The sequence below is a fragment of the Dromaius novaehollandiae genome, chromosome 4 (assembly GCF_036370855.1).
Source record: "Dromaius novaehollandiae isolate bDroNov1 chromosome 4, bDroNov1.hap1, whole genome shotgun sequence".
NCBI classification, from domain to species: Eukaryota; Metazoa; Chordata; class Aves; order Casuariiformes; family Dromaiidae; genus Dromaius; species Dromaius novaehollandiae.
This window is the reverse complement of record NC_088101.1, coordinates 2,645,056-2,671,780: the sequence shown is the minus strand read 5'-3', so window position 1 is coordinate 2,671,780 and position 26,725 is coordinate 2,645,056. Positions and strand designations below refer to the sequence as shown.

The following is a 26,725-nucleotide window of genomic DNA, read 5'->3' as shown; positions in this document are numbered from 1 at the left end:
TGCCTCACAAAGAGAGACCTCCACTGCCAATTAACAGTGACTGCAGAAACCAACTTTCCCTTCAGGATGAAGTTCCCGTTTCTAATAATTTTCTGTGTTTTGAAAGTGCATATAACCGCTCACCTCACTTCTGCGTGGCAAAGACAGTCCCATGGGATGTCAACTTTTTGCAAGACTAGAGGATACACCACGGCTCACTTTCATGGAAATACTTTGTATTTACTCCTGACAGTGCTCCTAAACCCAGCAGTAGAAGGTGACATATGAAAAGAAGATAAGGCATAGCCTGTTTTCCAGCAGAGCCCTGCAGGAGGCATGTTACAAAGACAACACATGACCCACAGATTGGAGGGCATCCTGATTTGCAGTTGCCAATCATGCTCACGTACAAATGGGAGAATATAATCACATCAGTTCAGAGTTTGCTATTGCTATATCCAGGTGACCTTCAAGAAGTTTCAATTACAGTGAAGTCCAAGGAGAAGCAAAGACCTGCCAGTGCAGAAAAGCCAGGTGCTTTTAATTCCAGAAAGACATTTCACTGAGATGATACCATATGCGTTAGCATCATTTGAGGAAGCACAGTACACTTAAACGTCATCTGTCCCTTACCATGGGTAGGGATTGAACATCCAAGAGGTTCTCTTTTCCTAGAGCAACACTGTACTTACTCCAAGCAGGTTCAGACACACCCATGGGGGTATGGGCTAACACCAGCCCCTGGCCATCGATCACAGCTCCCTGCTCTTGTACCACAATCAGAGTGCAAATTCTCTTCATATGCCAAAGACTTTTTATCTCCAAGGTCCTCAAGGTTGGAAGGTTTTTTTCATACTATGTCCCTCTTATTGGAAGGCTGAGCCAGAATCAGACTCCTTTTACAGAAAAAGCTCCTACTCTCCAACACAAATTTATTCATGGCCAATTAACTCATTTGTTCCTGTGCCAAACCTCTCCTTTACCTTAAGCAGATCTTCTCCCTCCCTGGCAGCTACTCCCCTGATCCCTTCCTTAACAGATGACATTTCTCCTGAGTGGGAGACCTGGCTTGGGCTTGGCTTCCCAAAGTATTGAGTAGCCAACCACTATAGCAAACTGAAATGGCTGAAAATCTTGAGGGACTGTCCTTGAGTGCTACTGCCAGCACTAGGTTAACATAGCACTGACATCAATGGCAAAACTCCTATCGAATTCTATGGGACCAGCTTTGCCAGGGTCTAGGAGCCATTTTTTGGTGGTATCAGGCAGCAAAAATCTTCTTGCTGTGAAGCCTTTACAACCCAGAGCTGGAATCCCTTTCTCCCTTGCTGTTAATTGGAAGTTATTGACCATAAATCAGTTGGTTAAACTGATCATTAAATGGATTTTCCTAAATAGTAAAAAAAAAAAAAAATCATCTTAGCACATTTGGTACATGCACCTAAAATAAACTGGTTACCTTTAATGGTGAAAAAGAAATATAAAAAATCCATAGCATTTAAGTATGCTTCTTCAGTATTCTAAAAACTTAAAGGCCAATCTCTGTAGCTCTTAATGCATTTCTGTAGTTTACTTTGGTAGCTTATCTCTTTATAGACTGGAAAGGAAGTGTTATGCTTTTCCAGTGATCAAAAAGCATAACTATGTCACTATGCAGGTCCTACGCATAGTGTTTTCTTAAAAAGATCTCATATTCATGGAAAGCATAAAATGAGGATTTTTTTCTCCTCTTTCAACGTAGAACACAATGCAGAACACAATTTGCATTACTTTCATTTTGCTCAGCTACTAATGGGGTCTTTAAATCTTTGCTAAAACAACATGCTGGATACTTTTCTCAATATTTGCATGGTGGAAGGAGTCAGTCTTTGCAGCAGATCTAGCTCCTGGCTTTGCATGGAAAGGTAATGTATATTTGTCTAAACATGAAACAGATGCCAAACTATTTGTGTTGTGGTGAAATATCTGCTGCAAAGATTTTTCCCCAGAAAAATTATTTTATCTTATGTGTATCTTATTTTTTTACAAAGCATGCGTGCACATGTGTGCATGCAATGCTTGAGAAAGAACATCAGTTAGGCCTTACGTGCTGTCTCCTGTCACATATGTATTCCTGATCAAACAGGCACTGCTGTGGTTAGAATCCTCTTGAGGTGGCTAACCTGAAACCAGGCACTTTGTGTCACTTTGGAATTGGGGTCTGATGCAAATTTTTCAGAAAGATTCCCAAGGACTTTGGGTCTGATGCTTAACGTAGATTGGAGCAAAGCTGGTACAACTGTCTTTGCTGGCATTACATCAGAGATGAATTTAGCCCATTGCTTTTCTCAGAGGGTCACTCCCCTCACCTGCCTCAGTGCATTAATCAAGTGTTCCCCGCACTGTATTTCTGAGTGCAGCACTTCATTACCGTTGAGTGCTGCAGGCTGAAGCTAAGGAGATGAGGTGCTAATGAAATGTTTGCATTTTGGACAGGAGCTGAGGTAGGTGTTTAAATGAAACAAAACAGCTGTTAAAGCAACAGTGTCTCTAGAGAGAGAGATCCCAACGGGGAAAAGTTGGGTAGGAGAGCTCGAATTGTGGGAAGGCTGGCACGCAGGACAAAGACCGGCCTCTGCCTTTGCACTTAAGCTGAGCTGTCACAGTTTAGGCGGGTTTGGCACCTGCTCCAATTTCTTTGCAGTCTGATGAAGCAAACCTGGAGGAAGATCCCTGACCCAAGCACCGAGAGACTCTCATGTCTGTATCACAGCACAAGTTGTCTTCTCTTCCCTTGCCTGATCCCTCTTCCAAACAATTTCCAAGGGAGCTAAAGGGCTCTTGTGAGCCTCATGAAAAGTGAAAATGTGTGGGCTTCAATCATTTCTTTCCATCTGATCAGCTGCTCCAATATACCTCAACGTCACCCACAGCATGGCACCAAACCAATGCCATGGTTGCTGTGGCTTACAAGAATGAACAGCACAGCTACACATATGCCTAGGGAGAAGGACAGCAGCAACTCAAAAGACACCTAGGGAAAGCTTTCACAAGTCATAGCTTGTTTTTTTGCAGCCTTGAAGCATGGATGAACCAGGGAACAAGCAGAAGGGAGCCTGGGGAGCCAAGAGGGACAACTTTCCGTCTGTTGTCTGACCCCCAGAGATGTGTAGGTACAGCTTTATACTGACTACAAAATCAGAGTACCCATACAAGTGAAACCGAACCCCCTGAACTCAAGCCCATGTTTGCTCACAGAGAAGCTAAAGTAAGAACTGGGTCAGATGAAAGGTCCACAGAGCCTAATAGTCCGTCTCCAACAGAGGCTATAATTGGACATCAAGAGAAGAGCAAGAACATGCCAAGCATGGAAGATAAATCCCTTGATGGTGATCCTCTTCATTATGCAGTTACACAGCACCACAGAGTGTACATTCAGTGTAAATAAATAAATGCTAATAACGTGCAGAGAAAAAACTTTCCTAAATAAGGGCAGATGCTCATGGTTTCTTGATTTTGTCCTGAGGTTACAAAACAGAAACAAAATGTAAAACTTCCTTTTCAAACACTTACAAATTGGTATTAAAATATGTATTGTCAAAAGGCAACTAATTAGGAGTCTTACAGTAATTATACATTACTAAAAGGCTGATCCTACATATCCCATTGATTTCCTTTGTGACAGCTGCTTCATTCCGTAAAACTGAATTTTGCTTGTTCATTTATTTTTATCTTCTCCCCCTCTATAAATGTCTGGTGAGAGTGTCTGGCTAAGTGACACACAGCTTAAACCTAGGAGTGTGTATATATCCATGGACACCATATCCACCTAGCTATCTATCGTTGTACCAACACCCAAGGCACTTGGAGAAAAGCTGTGTTTTGTATGTAAAATCTACCTTTACCTGGGAATTGATGCTGGAGAACACTAAGAGCTGTCGGACCTATTCATCTCAAGGCTCTTGCTGCAGAGGCTAGGAGCAGATTGTCGCGGCCCCGTGCTCGCAGACAGCAGCCCTAACCTCAGAAAACCAGCAAGCCTCCTGGAGTTGGGCGCTCGCTAAACGTATGTTGTTTGTTAGCCTCTCATCGAGCAGACAGCTGATGGAAGAACAAAAAAGCCCAGAGGATTGACAATGGGAGGACATTTTCAAGAGTGCATGAGAAAATCCTGGTTCACACCACGGGAATGCCACCAGGACCTACTGGTCAAGTTATACTCAAACTTTCAGTTTGTCCTTCTTTGCTACAGAGCAGCTCCTTAAGATGGGGTTGAAAACATTTGATGCATTATTTTGCGTGGACCCTATGTCCTTGGCTTCTACAGCAGCTCTGGGTGAATGAGGACAGTGGGGCAGAACATTAAAATACCACTTTTGTTATGACATCTGTAATTAATGTCCATGCATTTTATGACATTTAAAGCCCTACCTTACACTATTAACAATTGCATTCCTTGATCTAACGGGAATATGTGACACAATGCAGTGTCACAAATTAGCATAGAGGGAAGGTATGTCAACAAAGCCAAGCTTTGCACAGGTATACTGAAAACCTGGCTGGTGTGTGAAGTGAGCAGTACTTGTACAGCTGCCCTACACAAACGATGCTTACTGGCACAGCTTCATCAAGAAAGATTGGCTCCCCCTTGGCATGAACCATCATGCTAACACTGTAGAGGACAGTCATGGGGCCTTAGACTGGCTTTGTGCTCTGAGGGTCCGATCCTGCCCGAGGCCTCTGGGTGCCGCTCCCAAACAAGTGCATCATCATCATCATTAAGCAAAGCATGCAAAAACATTATTAGTCTGCTTGTTAACAGCAGCTTGAGGTTTTACGGCAAATCAGTGGAGGAAAAAAAGCACAAAAGCCCTTTCAGGTCCGCAGTGGGCAATGAAAAGGAAAAACCCTACAGAGGGGCTTGCACTGAAATGTGGATGTGGTTTAAGAATTGCAACATTATTCTCTTTTTCCTACTGGAAAGTGGTGATTTTTTTTAAAAAAAAAGCCTGCCTGCTTCCCTGCTCAAGGACAGCTGATTTTTCTCTGTATTCATATAAAACACCCAGTGCTAAAACAAACCCTTTTCTTAAGCTGTCATTATTCACAAGCCTCCAAACTAATTGAGTTAAAGACACATTCAATTTCTTTGATGACAAGTTCGGCTGGAATTTGTGCTCTTGCTGCCTCTGGCCATTAAAAGTGCCATTACAAGAGAAACTCCCATTAATGGATACTTCAGATCCGAAGCTCAGGAGGGATGCATGGATGCAGGTATGCCAGGAGACCCCGTCCTGGCAAGGGGACCACATGGAAAGGGACCAGGCTCAAGATATGACTGTCCTTTTTTGGGTGGAAAATGTACAGGAGACTGTACCCCATATACAGGGATCACAAGTCAAACTGGAACAGTCATCTGCTACGTGGGACTTCAGATCAAAAATGGATGAGCACGTTATTGCTTTAGCTGATGTTAAACAAGGAAAATGTCATCACATTCTGTTTCTGGGCTGGGAGCTGCCTTCAAACCTCCCTCCATGGCTCTCCACACTCACAAGGTTTTTCTTCTTATAGCTTTCTCTTTTAAATCCAAATTAAAAGTTGTCTGTGGTCAAAAGACAAGTCGGCACACTGGAGACAATTTCTCCCCGGGAAGCTCAGACAGTCTCCAAGGCTTTTTCCAAAGCAATGAGGTCATCGCAAAACAATTGTCATATTCACTGAAATGGACCAGCACACATTTAGACTGAATTTAGTTGAAAGGCAATGCGTGGTTAAAAATAAATAAATTATTCAAATGTCTCCTGCTAGTCTTCTGCACAGGAATGGTAACAGTGCAGAAATGGCCCGACTTTCAGCGCTGCTAGGAATGCACTGTCACGAGAGTAAAGGCACTGACCTTTATTAAAATTAGGCCATCTACAAAATGCTTAACTATAGAATTAATGACCTAGCACTAGGCATGCAAGGCTGGCAGTCTTGGCCTTGAACTACCAATAATATCCCAATGGGAACACAGGAAAAACAGGAGCTCTGAGAAATAAAAGAAGGTTACAAATTACAGGTTTATGGTTTTGTTTTCCTTAGTATACAGGGAAGAATATTTTAAGGTCAGAAGGCATCTGCAGGACTGAAATAAAAGGAACTGATTGGGAAGAAGGAAATAACATACGATCCTTTTCATCTAATGAGATCCTCCCTGCAGAATAAGCCGAGAACTGCATTTATGAATCATCTGTATTTGCCATCCTACTGTTTGGGATTTGAGACTATACAAGCAACAGCTAGAATAATTACAGAAGGGCTGTGAGCAAAGCTGTACAAAGAGAGGAAAATGGCTTGCAAACAATAAGTGCTTCTTTGACAGAATATCCATAGCCTTCACAGGAACTCCTAGGGAGTCCATGAGATCCACCCTTTCTTCCTACTGCCCAAATCCAAGGGACACTTCCTCCTGGCCCCTTGAGCAATCGATGCAGAGACTTTTCCCTGGGCCATCAGATTTAAGGGCTGACTCAGGTAAAAGCAGAAAGGAAGCCCGCGGCAGCACAGAAAACACTACCAATTTTTCCAGTTTTGCTGTGTTAGGTGTGGGACTCTTACCATGCATGCAGCTTAATTCTGGGTAGAGGAACATATAGTAAAATGCATTAATATTTATGCGCAGAGTTTTTGATGCCGGTGACAAACCCAAGGCTGACTCTTTGATCCTCCTCTCCCCTCACAACAGGCTCACTGCAGCAGAAACACACAGGGTGGGGTTTTATATTTTTTTCCCCTTACTGACACAAATCAAGCGCAGGTCGCTCACGCTGTGAAATATATTAAGTTCACAGAGTTTTAACAAAGGGCTACCAAACCGTGGAAACCCTGCTGCGAGTCACACTTCTTTCAGATGTCCTTTTAATTATATTAAATGAAAGTTTGGGGCGCTTTGATGCTTATAGGCAAACATCTAGATCTCCTGAAGAAAGCTGCTAAAAGTGCTCCCTGTAGCTATAGTTAATATACTACATTGTATGCACACTGCTAGCCAATTTATTCCAGCCACTTTAACAACGATACCTAGCCTGACAGGCTGCACAGAATAGCGTCGGGACTCAAGCAACGCACAAATCATTAGAGGACTCTGAAAGTTGTTTGACACGCACCACAGAGCGCTTTGTCATACAGCCAATTAAGTGACCAAACAAGGAGCTCGAAAATCCTCATTAATTTGCCCCTTTCTGTATAAATGGAGGTTAGAGTCTTTCTTGTCACAGGCGCGACACCAGCACAAGCAAACGCAGTGTAATTCAATTTGCGCTCTGTCTTGGAGCTGCAAGGCTCTTTCTTTTAGGCCTCACACAAGTTGGGACCAGCAGGGCAAGCAAGCAAGCAAGCAAGTGGGACAGACAGAATTAAGCCACTTTGGATAGTCCTGGCTGCGTCCCAGATACACCTCTTACCTGCTAAGAGAGACCAGGTTTGCAAAGCAAAAAAAAAAAAAAAAAAAAAAAAAGAAAGAAAGAAAAAAAAAGAAAAAGGCTCTTCTTTTAATCAGTTCTAAACTTAATGCCCTGAATCCTCTGAGGAAAGCCTTTCATTTTTGCTTAGTGTAACAATTAAAACAGCCAATGCTGTAAACATGAAGCTTTCAGATAACTTCCAGGAGAACCAGGACAACTCTGGACTGCAACCACCAGCAGTCTTTGCTACCCGGAAGCTGTCAGCAGCTCAGGACAGGCTTCACGGGTGGCTCTGACATTATCTGCAAAGCTCTTGTGATCTTCACGGGGTGAGCAGCACCTCCATCACCTTCCCCATTTACTGCACAGAGAAGCCCAGAAACACAGCACAGGGCTTGCGGCAAACAGTTTGGCCCGGAGGCTGGTGGGAACCACAGCAGCTAATACCATTAGACCTGGGCAATGCTGCAAAAGCCATGGACTGCTGCTTCCTCCTCCATCCCTCAACAAAATGTTCATTCGGTTCAGCTATTGCATTCACTGTCCTCCAGCTTTGAAGCAACTGAGACTGGCTTTAAAAACAACAACAAAAAAATGAGAACAGGAGCCCCCTGGGAAGTTTCTACCTTCTAGGATCACCATCCCAAGTGCAGATCATAGTTTCCTGTGGGAAGGGCTTTCTGGCTGACAATGCAGGGGAAGACACTGGCCTTGCGATGCCCCCGAGCTCCAGCCCACAAAACACAAGCAAAGCAAGGATCTGACCCCAGACTTTATAATCAAGTATGTCTCTGTGTTTCAGTGTGCACACCTGGAGTGGAGGGTAAGAGGTGAATGGTGCTGCCTTTCAGAAGGGTTCAAAATAAGCCTTCCTTACAATTTCTGTTTCCAGCTACCAAATCTTAATGGTGAAGGCTTCTTTGTTTTTCCCATGTGTAAGTTTTCCATGTTAATATGCCATCCTTCATTGCAATATGAGTATTCATTTTTCTTTTTTTCCTTTACTACCCTACCTCTCTTCCTGGAGGCCATGGAAACTGCACCCACAGCATTACACAGCTGGGCAGCTGAGAAATAACGAGCAGATGTCACTTGCTGCAGGGTACGGAAGAAATCTGTGACATCAAAACCTGCTTCACAGCCCCCAAAAGATGAACAGTTACATTTTCTACACCTCTTGCGCTTCGCTTTAAGGAGAAATGCCTTGGGAAAATGCACAAATACCAATTCTGACTACATGCTTGGGAATTCTCGCCTGCTTATGTCACAGACGAGTCACCAAGTGAGGCTACATGAAGCGGACACGTCGCCCACAGTGACTCACCCTCCAGCACAACTTTGTCATTCCACCCCCAGTATAGCATGTCAGGAACAGCACATTACCCAAAGGTGGGCAGGAATATGAGAGGAGAACACAGCCCAAGCAGGCGCTGTTTCAGCTATCTTTTGCCACTAAAAAGCCAGGCATCTGGTCCGAGCTCTTCCTTGTCAGCCAAGGCGGACAAGCACCTTTCCACGGCAATTCCCTCCGTCTATCTTAGACGCCCAACTTATGGGATGAGTCATGTCTTTGAGCAACCCAAAGCAGCTCACTTGGGCTGTACACTCCATCAGAGGGTTAATACTCAGAGGAGCTGATGCTTACCCCTGCCTACCCGGGGGGTACAGCCCACCTTCTAGTTTTACGTTTGCATGAGATTTTGACTCTATGCACAGCTGCAGTCCTAAATACGCTCTCCAATAACATGCAGATGTGGAATTCAGCGGAAATGAATGAAGCTCGGTGGAGGCTACTGTGGTTCGCTAAAGAGCCCAGACACCTCACACACGCAAAAATGATAATATGATGCAACACGGCCATGTTTGACCAATGAGGCTGTCATCGTCCCACTCTTCCATAGAGGAAACCATCCTCCAGAAACCTTTGAGCTGTATAAAATAAGTTTCCTTGGTCAACTAGGCCTGTCTAGTTGATTCTCACTATTATGAATTAAATCCTGTGCAGCGATTGCTTAAATATCCCTGTTATTTACAAATCCCTAGGCAGCTATCTAGTCATTATTATATTAATATGCATTTATCACGTCACCCATTGGTTGTTTTTTGTTGAACTTTTGAGAGAACAAAGACATCTTACTACATTCACAACTAAAGTAGGAACATCCATAACCTCTGTCTCCAGTAAATAAAATCCCTGAGCTTTTAACTCAACAAATGTTATGACATTTTACAGACAAATTAAATAAATATTTGTTTTAATTATGAAATTACCCAGAGAGATAAGATGATAATCTGATACTGCATTCCCACAGTCTCACATTTGAATAAATTACAAAATTTCCAGTTCAGTTTTACACACTGTTTATTTTATTCATCTAGTTTGTGCTCAAGAAGACTTTATATCTCAATTGTCACAGGGGCTCTCTCATGACCACTTATGTTTGTCAGCCCAAGAAAACCACTAAAACTGATATTAGCGATTATTATCTACCCAGTCACCCCAAATTCACCTGTTTTCAATTGCGTTTTTGATTTTTACAATCACTGGATATCTTGCACATAATGTTTGTACAGGGTTTTCCCTTCATTTAGGGAGGACCGGACCAAAGCTACCCTTCCATCCATGTGTGCTGAATTCAGCTATGGATCCTCCCCACGATCATCAGCACAAGCTCATCATGTCAGCAAGGCTGAAAACTCAGTTTCTCTGCCCTCAGTGCCATGTTTCCCAGGCACTTCCCATCTCCCATGGACTTCATGAGGTCTGGGATTTCCCATCTAAGATTTGTTGCCAAAGTTCTGCTAAATTGCCTCAGCCAGCCTAAATGCTTCACTGGATGGTAAAGGGTAAGTGGCCTGTGATGGGAATATCTGCAGTCACATTTAATTGCTATTATAGACACTTTCACAAAAGATTTTTTGATGACTTCAGCTACATGACTTTCCAAATGGAAACATACTGTATGAAAATATGTCTAGATGCATTATTTTAGCTCCATACAGTACAAAGCAGAGCTGTAAAGGTTCACTTAGGTCATCTACCTCATTCTTCGATTCCTCTGCTACATGACTGTTCTCTTTTACCAGCTTTGCCAATATTTAGCCTAAACAACTCAGGCAATAAGCTTTCATCAGTTTTTGTCTGGTAAGAGGCAGGGGCATGATTAATGTTTAAACACACAAGTAGCCTTTCCAAATGAAAGGGAAAGAGTCCTTGAAATTAGGGATAGGCTTAAGCCTTGAAAAGAGGAATAGGCTTAAGCCTTTGCAGAAGTGAGGCTTTCTTCTATAAATTTCAAGCTTTCTGTAAAGTAGATTAAATCCACTATTCACTACTGCTTGAAAGAAGACAAAAAGACCAAGATGGTGCATCTACTGTTCGCAGAGTACACCTACACTGCTAGGCAAAGGATCACTACAGGTCAGGTAGGTCCATCTAACGGAGCCTGGATCTTGCAACTGGAATAACAGTCACAGTGAGAGAAGCATGCCACCTGAATACGCACCCACGGTCCCCAACGGGTTGTCCACCCCATGGGCAATTGGCCTCACCAGGTCCCCAGTGCTACCAGTAGCCGAAGAGCTAGCCTGGGAGCAAGCACTCGGTGTCAACTTTCCTTAAAATGCTAGTTATTACCTTCTCTGAGATCTCAAGGGACGTCAGTCCCAATGGGGACATTCATCTTGATCGATGTGTATGGAAGATGAGAGACAGCTTTCTCTCTGCCAAAGTGAAGGCAGAGAGGCTAGCAGCAAGGAGGAGAACAGCTTTATGTTTAATGCCCCAGAAATCTAAGCCATCCAATCCCACGTGCTGAATGAGGTGAGTGCTCACGAAATAAAGTCAGTACAGGCTATAGGAAGGTGTGCTCTGCAGAAAAATTCAGAGCATGTTCACAGCCCCCTGCAGAAATGTGAGTTTCACATTTACACCTTGGTGTGTTACACACTTATAAATAACGACCAACCATCCGCAAGCACAACATCAAAGTCGGTAAACTAAAGGAACAGAAATTAGGAGGCAGAACATTCACACTTCTTAAAGCAACATTAACTCACCAATATCGCACAAACAGCTTTTATATAAAAGTTGCTGGAGCAAGTGTTATAAAGTAAGGTGACAGGATAAATACAATGGCAACCCACTCCTGAAGAGACTACAAGCAGGTCTCTCGAAAACCCTGGGACCATCTTGTTCACTGAGAACATGATGTAAGGCTGCAAAAAGCAGGCCGCAGCTGGGTGAACTTTATGGAAAGTTATGTTCTTAATTCTAAATTTAGTTTGCAGCACACTCCTCCTTCCTACATCTTTCTGTGAGGACACGCTGCATTTCATTATGATTCTGCCTCCTCCCGCATGCCAAGTGCTGCAAGTCGGAATTGTTTCTAAATTTTCAAGCGTTAAGAGAAGAAGGAAAAGCAAGGAAAACGCACATAGCAATTATTCTTCAATAACAACAATGACATTGTGAATAGGAGTTTTGTGTTCTTTAATTGCACGCGTCCACACTGCCTTGATTATTCCAGGGGCCAAATGGATCTTGTCGCATGTCTCCTTCAGTTTTTCCCATTTTCTGATTCAGAGTTTTTGCTGTGAATTTATTCCAGGTCTGAGAGACTGGGCAGGTGGTGGTGGTGCGGATGAATAACGAAATTATCACATTATCCTGTAACCTTAGCTTTAGAACTTGCTGCCACAAAGATGATAATAATCAGATGCACAGAGACAAGACCCACTTCACCCAGTCATTCAGTCAAACAACTTGACAGGCATTAAAAACGCAAGAAATACCTGGACATAGGCCCTGCAAGAGCGCTCCCTTTTCTGAAGCTGAGTCCACAAAGACAGCAGATTAAAGACGGAACAGAAAAAACAAGTTAGTGACAGAACAAGGAAAAAAAAATCAAAGAAAACGCCTACGCAAAAAACTCATTTCTCTTTTAAACAGCTCCTAGAAACAAAACAAACCAAAGGAAGCATGTGGGTTAGGCAGCAGTGGAAGGCTGGAAGGACCGGCTGCAGAAAAACGGGTTAGTCCCTTTCCAGTAAAGCGCAGACTGGGAACTTTGCGAGAGCAGCTGTTAGATGGTAGGAGACATGGAAATCAAGTGGAAGGGCTCAAGAGGCTACATTTTCCTTACAGCTCTGGAATCACCCCTGGCATTTCCATGCCAAACAAGGCTGGAAAGGATGGGGCTGATCCTCACCTACATCACGGGAACGTGGGCTCAGTGGTGCGGCGGTGCTGAGGGCACGGCAGCACCAAACTGGCCTTGGACTAGCAGGATCATTTCCAGTGGGCAGGATGCAGCAGCCAGGAATGCAGTACAGACCCACCTGCATGAATATATCCCCTGAAGATACCCGCTCAGGTCGCTAGCTCAAGCCGAAGCCCCTAGTGCTGCAGTCTCACTGCTCTTCAGGGCTGTTTTCCAGTCCTCTCTCATATTGAGTTGTACTTTCCTGTGTAAGGAACAGGTTGCCCATAGAAGTTGTGGAGTCCCCATCCTTGAAGACATTCAAAAGCTGTCCGGACACGGTCCTGGGCAACATGCTTTAGGTGACCCTGCTTTGAGCAAGGGCATTGGACTAGATGATCTCCAGAGGTCCCTTCCAACCTCAACCATTCCATGGGTCTGTAATTATGGGGCCTAAATGCTTTATATGCTGAATGGCCATTTCATGAAGAATCCCACCTCTTGAATAGGAGCCACATTTAAGAACGCACTTTGCCAGGCACTTGCATGCCTTCTGCCTGATAACTGCACTTAAATGCATCATTAAATCCAAGCAGACACTTATTTACTTCCACAGGACTTTCCGAGTTGTCTGCAGGAGTGAGCTAGAAATGAGACCCCTCTGCATCGCTGCAATGAAACCTTGCAAAATCAAGCTGCTCAGAGCCACAGCTTTGTCTGGTTTTGTTTTTGCTGATGCACCCGGGTTGGAATTATGCCTGAAGAGAGATTTGGGGTAACCTGTGCTCTCAACTTGCAGCAATGCAATCCCATTACACCCCCTTAACGCAACTGAGGGCCAAATTTGTTTCCCGAAGTCCTGAGGAGCTGCAACAACCAAAACAGACCCAGGTATAATGCACTGCCTAATTCAATTTTTAATTCATCAATTTGCAACAGTAGAAATCATCCTCTGGGTAAACTTGGCCAGTATGAAGACTTTATAGAAGCAAATGAAGATCAAAGAAAGCCTTGCTGAAAATTACAGAGATATCCACTTGGGGGTCTCGCCAGCCTGCTAAGGAACAATTACTACCTTAACTAAGCTGGATCCAGTGGAAAGCATAAAGCTTTTACTGACAGCAAAGTGGCTGCTGAAAGAGGATGGCTTTTAAAAATTCTGATTACGCCAGTTTATTTCAATTCATTGTACATCAGCTTGTAAAAAAAGAAAAAAACCCACAAACAGCACAGGTGACTACTTTCAGATGCAGTATTAAGCCAAATCCCCAGTACATTTCTTTTAATGATTAAAAGAGCATTTAACGGCTAGTGTTTACTATATTTCTTCTTTTTGACTAAACAGCACTAAACAAAACTCTTTGAAAATAACTTTTTTTCCCTTTTCTTTTCTTTTTTTCTTTTTTTTTTTCCTGGAAATACTCTTGATCAGTGAAGGGGAAAATGGAGTCGTAACTCTGCTGCCTTTTGTTTGCCCAATCCTACTTCCAAGCTGAATTCATGCATTCTTAAATGAACACAGAGCAGTTGCTCTTCCAAAGAATTAAGTGGGGAACGAGAGCAAGTAAATTACCGAGCCTGTCACTTGGATCACTGGCTCGCATCGCTGTTTTGCAGGACTCCATGCGGTCCAGAATATTAATGTGGAGAATTGATTCATAGGAGGTGGTTGTGTGGAGCTGGTGGTGGTGGTGGTGGGGAAAGCTGGGCGCGAGGGGGACCGCAGGAGCACCCGCAGAGCCAGCACCGCTCTGCCTGCGCAAGCCTTGTCCTTCCTGCCACTGCTCCCGGCTGCGCCACCCCTTTTCACGCCAACAGGGGACATATCAGCAGGCAAAATAAAAAAAAAAAGGAAGGAGAAACGCGGGCTTGCCAAGCGGAAGTGACACAACATTGGGTGTGCCTAGGGAGTATTCGGAAGAGCAAGCAGACTAAACTCATGAAACCGGTTAGTATGTGACATTAATTGCCGATTTTACCTGATATTGCCAGATATCGCCATCGTTTCATAATGAAGAATCATGGTATGATTATAACAAATAATGTTATGCCGATGTAACAGTTAATACAATTATTACCTACATTGTTATAAAATAGCTGGAAGCAGAACTAATTAAAAGCATCAGGATAACCCAATTCTCAGCACATGCAAAGCACAGGATATGCAGGACTTCAATTCCCATGCGGCTGTAATATTGAACAATACAGAAGCCCTTTACATTTAAAACAGTATAAATCTACAAAAATGACTTACAACGAAACAGCAATGTTACTTCTCTGAAAAATACTTCTTTTTAGAAGGCTTAGCTGGGATAATTTATTCCTTGCATAACCTCGGGACCAAGCTCTGTTCTCGCGTACACAGGTGCCAGGGCCATCAGAGCCTGCTAGGCAGCTGAGAACAAAATTTGGTACCTTATTTGAATGATGTGGCCAATACAACTCTGGGCTTCTAGCCACAGGGTTCAGCCACCCTTGCTCCAATGCCCAGGCCCACACAATTCCCCACTTAAATCCGATATAAGCTGTAATCCATGCGTTTACTTGAGATTCAGGGATACAGAGGGTCTTGGATGGAAGGAAAATCTCAACTTTAAATGTACTCTTACGAACGCCAGAGCTGATATTTCCTCCACAATTTCTGGCATCTTTAATATGTAAAAATTCCACTTAATTCTGGAAATGACAACAGGACTAATAATTCCTCTCATCCAGATGGCACAGAAACCACACTGTTGTCACGTGGAAAGGTGCTTCTGGGCCAAGTTGCACATAGTCATTAAGGTGGCCCTCTAATATTAAGCCATCTTAAGTACTTTAAATGTGAATGTACTGGCATCTGATGCACCTTCAGTAAATGTATCTGAAGTGTAAATAAATGTGTCTGTCTGCTTTCATTTGTTCACGTACATGTATGAAAGTGCTCATTTGACCTTCACATCCACCATCTTGTAATGATATGAGATAAAAAAAAAAAAAAATCAAAAATCCAGACTCTCTTCATCTCTTTGGGGCTTTAAATATTCATATTGCCTGGCTTATATGTCATTTCACAGATGGATGCAGCACTGGACAAACTGCTGGTCTCAGTCACGCAGGCATGAATCCAAATTAATTGCTGTGGCATCATTCAAATGAGTCTCATACCAGAGTATGAGAGCCGAGACCAGGACAAAGCACCTGGAGTTCATCTATCTACCCATCAAGCGGGATACGTTTCCCAGCACCGCCAGTACGCTTGGCATTTACAACCGTTGCCTTTCTCAGCAGAATAAAATACCATGCAAACAAAAAACTACCAGGCACTCTTGTCTACTGAGAAAGAGTCACAGCCCTAAAACGACTCTCGTTCAGCAAGAGATTTCTAACACCTCTCCGGAAAAAGCCAACCCCCTCTTTAGCCTACGTCTTCCTGAGGCCCCTTTTCCTTACCTTATTTAAGCTGCGCGCGGCACTGTCTTTCCCTCCAGGCGTTAGGTTGCGGAGCTGCACATCGAGCAGGTTCACCAGCTGGACCATGGCAGACACCGAGTAGGTGATGTCCCCAGCGTACAAGTGGTTTCTCGTATGCTCCGCAAGCTCCCTGGCAATGTTGGCGGCCATCTCCCCCGACTTCATCTGCAATTGGGACAAGGGAGGAGAAGATCATCCCCAGCTGCTAGCATGATGTTGCTCCAGGCCCTACCGGCCCCATAGGGTTAAGTGAGGAAACTCTCTGCAAAGCAAAGCTCCAACATCCTGTTGCCGTATCTATGCCACTTGAAAAAATGAAACAGGCCACTGAGGAAACATTATTTCAAGATGCTGATCTTTTTTTCCATTATACATGCCTCTGTGATCTTGAATGCATATCCAGGGAGAATAGTCTAGGGATCAGTAGAAATTATAGAGGATTGCATATAAATTAAGCTACCACTTCTCCATCAGGCTAAATGACCAACTCTGCTGGGTTCTTCATATGAAATTTCCAACTGTCTTATCTGCCAATAGTTAGAAATCGGATATTTCTCTTGTTCCCTCAATTTCTGGTGCTTATTATAAAAGTGAGATTATAGGGAAAGATAGCAGGCAGAGCTTCCACCTCTCAGTAAATCAATTAGCTGAGTTATAAATGAATAACTCGCTTCCGTCAATTTGACAGCAACAGCCCATCTGATTTAATGAAACGTAAGTGAAGATATTCATATGCTCATCTTCAGAGGATTAAAACATATCATGGTATAGATAAGATAAATAAAACTGATAATGTGTTGTTTTTCCCATTAGAGCAGTGATAACTTATATTCAGAAACTGAGTAATTTCTTCCTTGTTACACACAAACCTAATGCTATAGAAACCAGGCCCTATTCTTATAGCTGCCTGCGGTTGCCTGCTCTCCTAAGCAGTTAAAGAAAGCCGTGCTTCAACATGGAAGTTGAATTTCGACCTCCTTTGTTGGCACCCAGAACTCGAAAGAATGACTGCACTAAATGCCTTTACATAAAGAGATTGACGTCAAGATGTTACGGCTGTTCACCACTGAACATGTATCATGACACAGGGTGTTTCTATCAGCTCAGCAGAAAAGTACAGAAATGCAAGTGGTTTTTCTGTTACATTAGAAAAAACCCTGCTACCCAATCGTTGTTATATGCATTTCCTTTTGAACTGTGCATCTGTGCAGACTGGCAAGCTCAGAGCCAACAGTTTTCTGTCCCTGGAAAAAAGCCTTTTGACAGCTGTAAGTTGCTGTTGCTCCTACCAGTCTGCAAAATCTGTGCGGGCTGGCCACTAGTAAGTCCTCTCTCTCGGACTGATTGCCAATGCACTCTTAAAAATTGCTTGCACATCCAAGCAATTCTACTGTGACCAACTAAATATCCCCAACTAAGCAGCATTTGAAGAAATGCCCAAATAAAGACATATTAAAGCTCCAACCCTGCAAACTCCTGGAAGACGGAAGAATTTGCCCAAACTCATTTCACGCGTCCAGATTTGCTGAAAACCCGGGAACGTGCCATTCCCTTGGGACAGCGTGTGCGGCTGAGGGGTGCTGAAGCTACTTCCTAGCACCAGTATCTTTTAAACCTCTCCATCATCACCTAGAAGATGCAGCTACAGGTCACTGTGATGTTGCTGAGCCACCGTTTCTGCAGCAGGCACCACCAGGCCTCTACATATATGCATATATATATAGACATACCACTGTATAACGTGAGGGGTGCCTGCAGTCATGGCCATATGACACGTTAATGTTAACTTCCCTAATTCTTTTGAGCATTTCCCACTGAAATTAAGGCATCTCCTATATATGTCAGGACATGTAATATTCTTTTGTAATGTAATACTTGCTTCCCAAATGCTAACAATGTCACCACTGGCCACAGGAATCAGGAACAACCCTAGGAGGTTCTTCATGCCAGGGAGCAGCAAGGGTTGGGCTGTCACTGAGAGGCGAGCAAGAAGCAAGGAAAAAACGTGCAAAGAGCCGGTTCTGCTGGGAGGCTGAAGGACAAAAAAAAAAAAAAAAGGAAAAAAACCCCAAACTCTTTTTCACTTGAGACTAAACTTTTTTCATTTTCTTTCCTCACTGTGGGATATAAGGGATTCTGGGATAAAAGAAACTGTTCTGTTCAAACCAAATTGGATTGCTCGTTTCTCTGGGTGAGTTTTACCCTTTTACAAATCGGTCCAATTCGGTTTTGGAATGTCAGCTTGAAGGGGGCAAAAATACTTCCTCCCAAAAATGCCAAGACACAAAACGAAGCTTTCTATCTTACTCAAAGAATGCTCCCTTACTTCATTTGAGGATTCTGACAGGATTCAGGCCAGATTTACGAATTAGCATTGGTATACCTGAAATCACATTGTGAAACAATTTGCTAATGTTTTCCTAGTTGTACCATTGTCTTTTGTCTTCTTACAACTGAAGAGATTGTAAAACAATTGCTGTTGGACAGGGCATATATTCCTGCCTGTTTCACAGAGTTTGGGGAAAGGAAATTGGGACTTTTGCCTGGAAAGGCTAACAGCAACCCTCCCTGGCAGCACTATTCTCTGTTTTTTCCACTACCTTTCTGAGAGGGAACTGGCTGCGGAAGAGGGCAGCAGAATACAAACTGAGAGCAATTCCAGAGAAGGAGATATTTTGGGAAGAAAATTCAGAGGAAATAAGAAAGAGATGCCGGGGAAGCGAGTGTATGTGCTGAAACATCATGTGCTGAACATCATGGTCATAAAGGCAAATACATTTTCCTGAAGCCTCAGGCTGATTTTGATATCTATCTATCTATCTATCTGTATCTATCTATCTATATAAAAAATGGCATGAAAGACTCAACTAAGATTTTTGAAACCAGTGACATAAAGATGGACTGGCCAGCTTTAAAGGCCATACAGGTGATGTCATTTTCAGAAGGGGCAAATATCTGACAGACTTCCTCAGGAACCACAGGAACCAACAGCTGGGCTGCAACGCTTAAACAGGGACTCTGCACCAACTTCTGAGCCTGCAAGGCCTTCACAACCATTTTCTTTCTCTAGCAGAGGTTTCTTTATATGTGTGCATTCATACAAGATAGTCAGAGTTTATCATTCTCATTGGCGGGGCTTTCTAATTTATTTTCTGGAGAAGACCCAATTCCATTCGATCACCTTGGGGTGGACCTGCGACGCAGTGGTGTGCTCCGCAAAGCTGCTCTCACTGTCTTGAGCCCTAAAACTTCTCTGCACTTTCTGACTGTATCAGCTGGTCTGTTTGAGAGGACAACATGAACAAAAAGGCTTCTCCTCTTTCAGAGTGGTGCTTTTTCTCCCAGGAAGCAGCCACAACCAAAAGCCACAGTGAGGAAAAGACTTTTTCAGGCAAACCACACACTGCACAAAGGCTGGTACTGATGAAAGCAAGAGGTAAAACAAACAGTCTAAGGCTGAACGTATGACCTCACGATCAGGATGGTGCAACGTATCCAAAGATGACCTTTTTGCTTCCTTTTACTGCCTGACTCTAGAAATAACCCACGTAGCAGTGCATAATTCAATAGCGCTGGCAAGTTTATTCTCCTGCTATGTTGCGAGGGCATGGTAGGCACCAACAATAAAGTTAAAGTAAATGTCAGGAGGCCAAAGAATTGCTGAAGCGGACATTTGTTCTGATCTTCCATCAAGCACAATAACTCTAATGGAAGCTAATAGAGGGCTGTAAAACCTAATACCATGATGCAAGCAGCAAACACCCAGTGTACAGTCGGAGCTCAGCAGGAGAAAGAAAAGAAGCAAGTAGCAATCCTTACTTCACTACAGAGACATGAAAGCAAGCATGCTGGTCCCCTAACAGCTTCTCCAGCTTCACTGCAATCCCTACAGAGGACCTATCACCCATCTTCTTGAGCAGCTTCGATAGAGCAGGGGATTTTTGAGGGACAGGAGCAGATGAACAGCGAAGACACAGTGAGCAAATATGAGCCCCAGCTGCCAAAGCAGTGTTTCTGCCAATTTTGTGAACTGTACTGCAACCGCGGAGGCTGGCCAAGGCGGCACAGAGCGCTGCAGATGAAGGAGAGCTGAGATGCTGTGTGCAGACTTCTCCTTGCCCTTGCATCATGGCTTACCTACCTGTTCTTCTAGCTACCACCACAGCAGCAAGAAGAGTAGCTGGCTTTGCTCTGGTGAAAGGCTCCTTTCCCAGCTTGAAAGAGGTGCCAGAGTGGACCATTAGGCACCACCACCCCCCAGTCCTGCAGCAGGCTTGGGGCAGGGAAGTGCCCCGGAACACGGCGGGGACGTGAGACCCCAGCACTCCTTTACGGAGATAAACCAGGCCCCACCTCTAAGCGCAGTGATGACTTCCCAGCCTCTGGCTCAGGCTGGGAAACCACGCGGCAACTGTGAATTTCACAAGTAATTTAAAACCAGTGTTTGCGATAAGGATCCTACTGAATGCAAATTCCAACACAAGCCCCCCGGTAACCCTGGCAGGACTTTCCTCTCCAAAGTTGCTCAGGGAAAGGCTTGACCATTTGTAGCGCCTCTTCATCGCGGTTGGGCCACACAGTCCCAAGATGCCAGCAGATCCCCACTCAGGCACCAAAAGGTTGGATCCAGGCCTATGTGGCAGCTTCTCCTAGTCTTTCCACTGAGTGGTGGAAGGTTCCCAAAGCTGAACATAGCTGAATTCCTCCAGAAAAATCATACCAAAAAAAAAAAAAAAAAAAAAAGTCCAGTCCCAGTTGTGGCCTGCTGGCACTTCTGAAAATCTGGCTCTTCAATTTTAGCCTGCTTTGAAAGCGCATAACAAATTAAACAGAGCTCATTTGTTACACAAATGATAGCTGCGGTTTCAAATAAAATAAGCCTAACCTTGATAGAGATTTCCTCAGCACAGGCTATTATTTCCCTCTGCTAATGGCTAATGGCCTAACCATCTTTGCTGAGCAGCAAGAGGTCCCCCAGCTGCCTGGATGAATTATGACGAGAGTAAGTAATATTAACCCCTCCAGCACAAGTACGTGGGTCATAAAACAAGAGCTGCACAGCTGCTAGCAGAAGCAAAGGCAGTCTTTATTAATCAACTAGCCTGATGGGATGCCGGGAGAGCTACCTACCCTTCTGCGGGGGACAGAAGGGGCACTGGCTCGGTAACGACTGCGCCGGAGCAGCCCCATGTTAACTGACATCTTTCCCCCTTTTTTGGGGAGGGATGAGTAATACAGGTTATGCTTGATAGGGTTGATTGGGAGGATATATGCTAGCGATTCACAGGTAACTGAGCCTTGGTTAACGTGGGCGATGGCTAGGACAAAAAGTCTCTTCCGGAGGGGTCACCCCATCCCATTGCTCAGCTTGCCGGGAGCACAGTGTTTCTACCATGCAGCAGCACAGCTAGCCGGTACCACCAGGGCTCTCCTACTTTGGCTAGAGGAGCAAACAGATCCACCCAAACTGCTATAATAAGGATTCAGCCCACAGACACTGTGGCGTAAACACACATCTGGTCTCTGTTTGTAATGAAATCAGCTGAAAGCACCACTGCGCATTAATAACAAAAACGCTCAACATATTGCTATCAAATAAAGTCTGCTTGTCTTGAACTTCTATTGTCACATGTTAATGCACTTCTAACACTGATAAATGATGAAGTGCTACGAAACATTCATCAAGGGACCTAAGAGTCAAAGGATACACATTAGTGCAGCATTGTTTTCTATTCCATCAGCCCTTTTACAGCTTGGGAAGAAGTTAAAACCAGAAAGTCTGTAGCACGATCCAAACATGTCACACCGAGCCTGCCTTTCTCTGGTGAAGATTTCTCAGCTACAGGGTCTATCTTGTACTTGCAAGGCAGAAAATCCTTGGGGATGTGTGAAAGAGAAAGCTTCCTTTGGCAATAAGTCAGAGTTTTCTGTATTGTCCACTCACCTCCTCCTCCCTCTTCCTCCTTTTCTTGCCACAGACAAGCAATGTCATACATTTTGGTTTAATTCCACTCTCCAGACCTTTGCCTTTCCCTCATCCTCTTTGCACTAATTTCCATAGCATTTTTATAGCCTTGCTTTCTCCTCACAATTACTCATGGCTCATGCCTATGAGCTGGCACAGCCACTGTGACTGTTGGTTACTTTGGTTGTTGTGAAAACAACCAGGGAATGGAGGCAAAGGCCGTGCACAGACGCGGTGCAGTCAATGTGTGGGAAGGGCTTTACCTTCTGCGTGATGTGGTTGATCCAGGGAGAAGAGCAGTTGCTGAGGTCTGGTCCTTGGGAGTCCCAGATCCCGTCGGGTGCAAGGCACCGGAAAGTTGCGACACCTGCAAAGGGGAAAGCTGCTGTGTTCAGTGCTGCCGGCTGCGTTTCCTCATTGGGACCTGGGCTTACAGGCTTCGTTTCACCAGGCCTGAGACCTCATGCGAAGCCTGGTAGCTCATTAGTGTTCAGAAGCTCAGGAGGATGCTTCTGAGTCATCTCAGGGTCCTAATCTCCCATTACCTTAGCGCTTAGGGCTTTAAGGCCTAACAGACCCAGGAAGGCAGGGACATTATCTCCATTTCACTAGCCAGAGACTACGGAGACATCCAAAGGAATTTGCCCGAGGCCAGGTAGGATGGCTGCTAGGGAGCGAGAAACTGAAGCTGGATCTCGCAAGCAAGGCCAGCAGCCAAGGCCATTTCGCCTGCTCTGCCCACCAATGGCACACCAGGATCCAACCCCAACTTCCTCGTCCCCTCCTGCTTTACGCAGATTTTACTCCTTTGAATAATATACTGCAGCTTTTAACGGATCCCATAAATCCCAGAAATTAGAGATGGGGAAGGCTTATTGCCTGCTCCAGACCACCCCCAGTCAACAAGGGCTATTTTTTCCTGCAGTATTTTCACCCAGTCAAGTTTCCCGTAACTCATGCAACAGGACACTCCACTCCCCTGCGGGGATGCTCCAGGCTCATAGCCCTTGCTCTTGGAAAATGCTTCCCTGCCTCCAGCCTTAATTTGCCTTTGTATTATTTTTTTTCTTTCTTATAGGTTCAGTTCAGACTCTCCTCTTTCTGGGAGCTATACGATAGGCTTTTTGCACACTTAATTTTATCAGGCAGGTCTGAGAAAGATAAGGAAAATGTTCTTTACCTACTCTCACTGCTCACTTCTTTCCATTCCCCTCATACTTCACATGCATTTTACCAGACTGACCTCACTGAATTCAGGAGAGAGTTAGAATTAGGATACACAAATGTAAATGGCTCCCCTGGGCAGTGAAGTGGAGAATTAATAGAAAGCCTCCTCCACAAGCCAGATCCCTCCAGCCTCTACTTCTCAGGCAACTTCCTCCACCTTCTGCCTTAGGACTAGCTCAAAAAATAAGTATTTTCTGCAAACTGCATTTGTTAACATACGGTCAAGTAAACCACGTGCCAAAATCCATTATTCATTCCACCACGTTTTAGTTTGGACAGGAACTTTCCAAAAGCAACCTTTTGGAAACAAGCAATTGAGGGGAAGAGTGGAAGAAAAGAAGCAAAATCCAATCAACAACAGACCATTGGGAAAGACTTGGCCTTGTTCTTCCCCTTGCTTTCCCTGTTGGTCATGTTAGATGCTGGCTGCAGTTTGGAAAAAATTACTCGCACAGGTTCAGGAGCCTAAGCTGGGAATACCCATGTCCAAAAGCACTGGCTGCAGCCTTTGAAATGAAAACAGGGAAGCAGGGAGTGCTGTCAAAATTCAAGTTTTGTTGATCTGCCCCCTCCCTGAACAAGCAAAACTTCAGGCATCAACACATTAGTCAACCAGCCTGGAGACTACAATTACAGGCAGAGCAGGAATAATATAAAATCTGTAGAGGAAAGGTCTCTTCTGGCTATTGGGGCTCAACCCTACAAGGTGGTTAGTGGCCTCCTCTCTCATGGCTGGAGCTTGGGATGCCCAAGACCCTGCACAAGGTGCTTGGCATCTTTAGGTTTGGGTCCTTGGCGCAGCTGTGCTTTCCAAGGCTGCCTGCCACACTTCACCAACGTAACATACAGGTTCAACGTAACATAAGGCATGTTCAAGCCCGTCACCTACAGAGCTGGCTCACCTCGTCCCACCACCCCTCAACTCACCGATGGAGCCCATGGGACAAGGCTGCTTGGCCACCTGGCCCTGCCGGGTCCGAGACCACATAACATCGCGGGCTTCCACGGGGTCGCAGCTCTCAGCACCAGCTGGTGGGAGCTGGGAGGAGGCTGGTGGCGGGTGCGTGGTCACCTCGTCGGGGATGTTGGCCACGGGTGATGGCGTGCTGGTGCTCCTGTTCCTTCTGCCCGAGGCTGAGGCGGTGGTGGGCCTCCCAGTGCTGCTGGTGGCTGCCCGCGCTGTGGTGCTGCTGGGGGTGCTCCCCAGGCCCAGTGCTCCTGACGGTGACGCTCCTGAAACGAGGCGAGAGCGGATTAGAGAGAGGAAGGGAAAAAAAGAGGGGGTGTGTGTGCTGGGTGCTGCTTTTAAGATGTTTATGGAGTGATGGTTTCCCAGCAAAATTTGCAAAGGCCAAGTCACACTGGCTGCAGATGAATGAAGATGCAACAAGAGCCATAAGAGCATGTCCTCCTTATCTGCTATCGCTTGCTGGCCCCAGTGCCGCTCTGGTGCATGGGCACCTCTATATACCATGTCTTAAATTCCCACCCTCCGAGATTTCCCTAACACCCACTGCTGCCTCTTCCAGCATCCCCAAATCCTCCCTTTTTATCAGAGTGGCTCCATGTCCAGCAAAATGGATATAAGTTCATTCATTAAAGATAGCCACATGAGAACTCCAGGCTAGCCAGAAATTAAAATTAAATGCAAGGATCACCTTGCTGCCCAGAGGAACAACCTCAGACCATCCAGTAAGCTCTGCCTGTAAGCTCCAGAGAGCTGAGACTTTCATCTCTTTTAGGTCCGGTGAAGCAGACCACACTTGCTATTAGTGCAGTATTAGTTATTAATGTATAATGATATTGCTGTCACTGGAGTTCAGGTAAATGTTCACCCAAGTCAAACCTATTGAAATTACATAGATGCTTGCCTTCACTGTAGAACAGCAGTTTTTCAGCCCCGATTTTTTTTTTTTTTTGTAATTTAAAAAATGCCCCCGTGCCAAGCCCATGGCACTGTAAGCAATTCTCCCACCCCAGAGTAATCAATAACACAGCAGTTGAGGCACACACTCTTATTGGTTTTAGCTAATTTCATTACAAGCCTGAGAAACCCTCAAACTTCCAAACTAAGTCAGAATTGTCATAAACATCATTTTCTGAGGGATCAGTATTTTTGCACAAGAAAACGTTTCATTTAAAAATCCCTGCTCCATGATCCCTCAGAAAACTAGATTATATTCTCTCTCTGGCCTCCACAAAAAAGAGCTATTGTGCAATATGCGCTACACCTCCTGATCAAGGTCACACGGGGAACCCAAAATCAGATCTCCCAAGTCCCGGGCCAACAGGCAGATGATGAACCAGTGGACAGCAGAGCTCTTCTGGATGCACAGTATCTTTTTTTTTGAGCAATGATATATAAGATGCCTTTGCAGCAATGGCTCTTCTCATTTCTCTTGTTAATTTAATTGCTTTGCAGCTCTGTCCACACACTTTATGCTATAGGTTTTCCTATTTTTTAATTTCCAGATAGGCATTTCACTCCGATCCCCCAGAAGGCCTTGCTGGTCAGTAATGTCCACATGGGCTTTACCCTGCTTGGGTTAAGGCCCTCTCCTGCCAGCTCCCCACCACGGCGGGTCAGCATGGGAACCTGTGGTTTATGCATATGTGCACACAAACACACAGGGAGCACTCAAAGTTTTGAGAAATGCAGAAGTTTCAGCAATCACGTTGCTCACTGATCAGACTTTCCAGCCTTCTCGTGCCACCTTACTTTCACGAGTCCCGGGTTTGAATGAATTCCAAAAAGCACACAGCAAAATCCTGCAGACATTGACAGTTTTCTTCTAGTTGCCGTTCAAAGCCGTACTAAATCACCAAGCAGGACGTGATTTCCAACTGACATTACTGGGAGGCTTAAAATTTGTAGAGAACTTCAGCAAGTTTTACCTGTTTTCACTATAGCAGGTCTTGCCGTGAGCACCTATTTCATTTCTTGCCAATAATGATGATTAGTTCAATAGCTACGACCTGCAGAAATTTTCCCATTGCTGTATGTAACAATGACTTACTTTCCATTTGCAAAATGACCTATGCCATGCACTACAGATGCAGAGGTACCAAGTAGATATAGCGGATACAGTTTCAAAGGAAAAACTAGTAAATCACCCTTAAAATCATTCATACAGTCATTTGTGAGCACATACAGATAAGGAAGAGATTTCAAGCAGCCAGCAGAGAAAAGTAACTAGCTCGAACTTAAAAAGAAAGACAACATTTCCCCTAACAAGTCCTGAAAGTGGGTCTCTTCCATCCCTATTTAGCCAACAGAAGAGGTGGGCTGATCTGCAAAACTGCTGAGCACCCAAGGAGCTCCCACTGATCTGCATGCCCAGGGGGTGCATTTTTGAGCCTCGCTTTTCATTGACAATCATCAAATATCCCAAGGCACGGTGTTTTTTGGAATATCTCTGGCAAGCTGACTTTATCAACTGTGCACAAGGCATTTATGGGCATTTTCCTTTAAT

At 44.5% G+C, this 26,725-nt stretch overlaps 1 protein-coding gene across 5 annotated transcripts in view; it reads right to left on the bottom strand.

Moving 5' to 3' along the window:
- Positions 1–26,725, bottom strand: part of ADGRL3 (adhesion G protein-coupled receptor L3) — a 437,224-nt gene that overhangs the window by 75,072 nt on the left and 335,427 nt on the right. For 4 of the 5 annotated variants that reach the window (XM_064510233.1, XM_064510234.1, XM_064510238.1 and 1 more), the window contains 4 exons: positions 24,180–24,485; positions 22,289–22,392; positions 16,040–16,225; positions 12,201–12,239 (listed from right to left, as the gene is read on the bottom strand). In XM_064510233.1, the coding sequence (XP_064366303.1) occupies positions 12,201–12,239; positions 16,040–16,225; positions 22,289–22,392; positions 24,180–24,485 (635 nt within the window). The remainder of the gene's footprint in view (positions 1–12,200; positions 12,240–16,039; positions 16,226–22,288; positions 22,393–24,179; positions 24,486–26,725) is intronic. The other variant, XM_064510237.1, reaches the window with a different exon arrangement.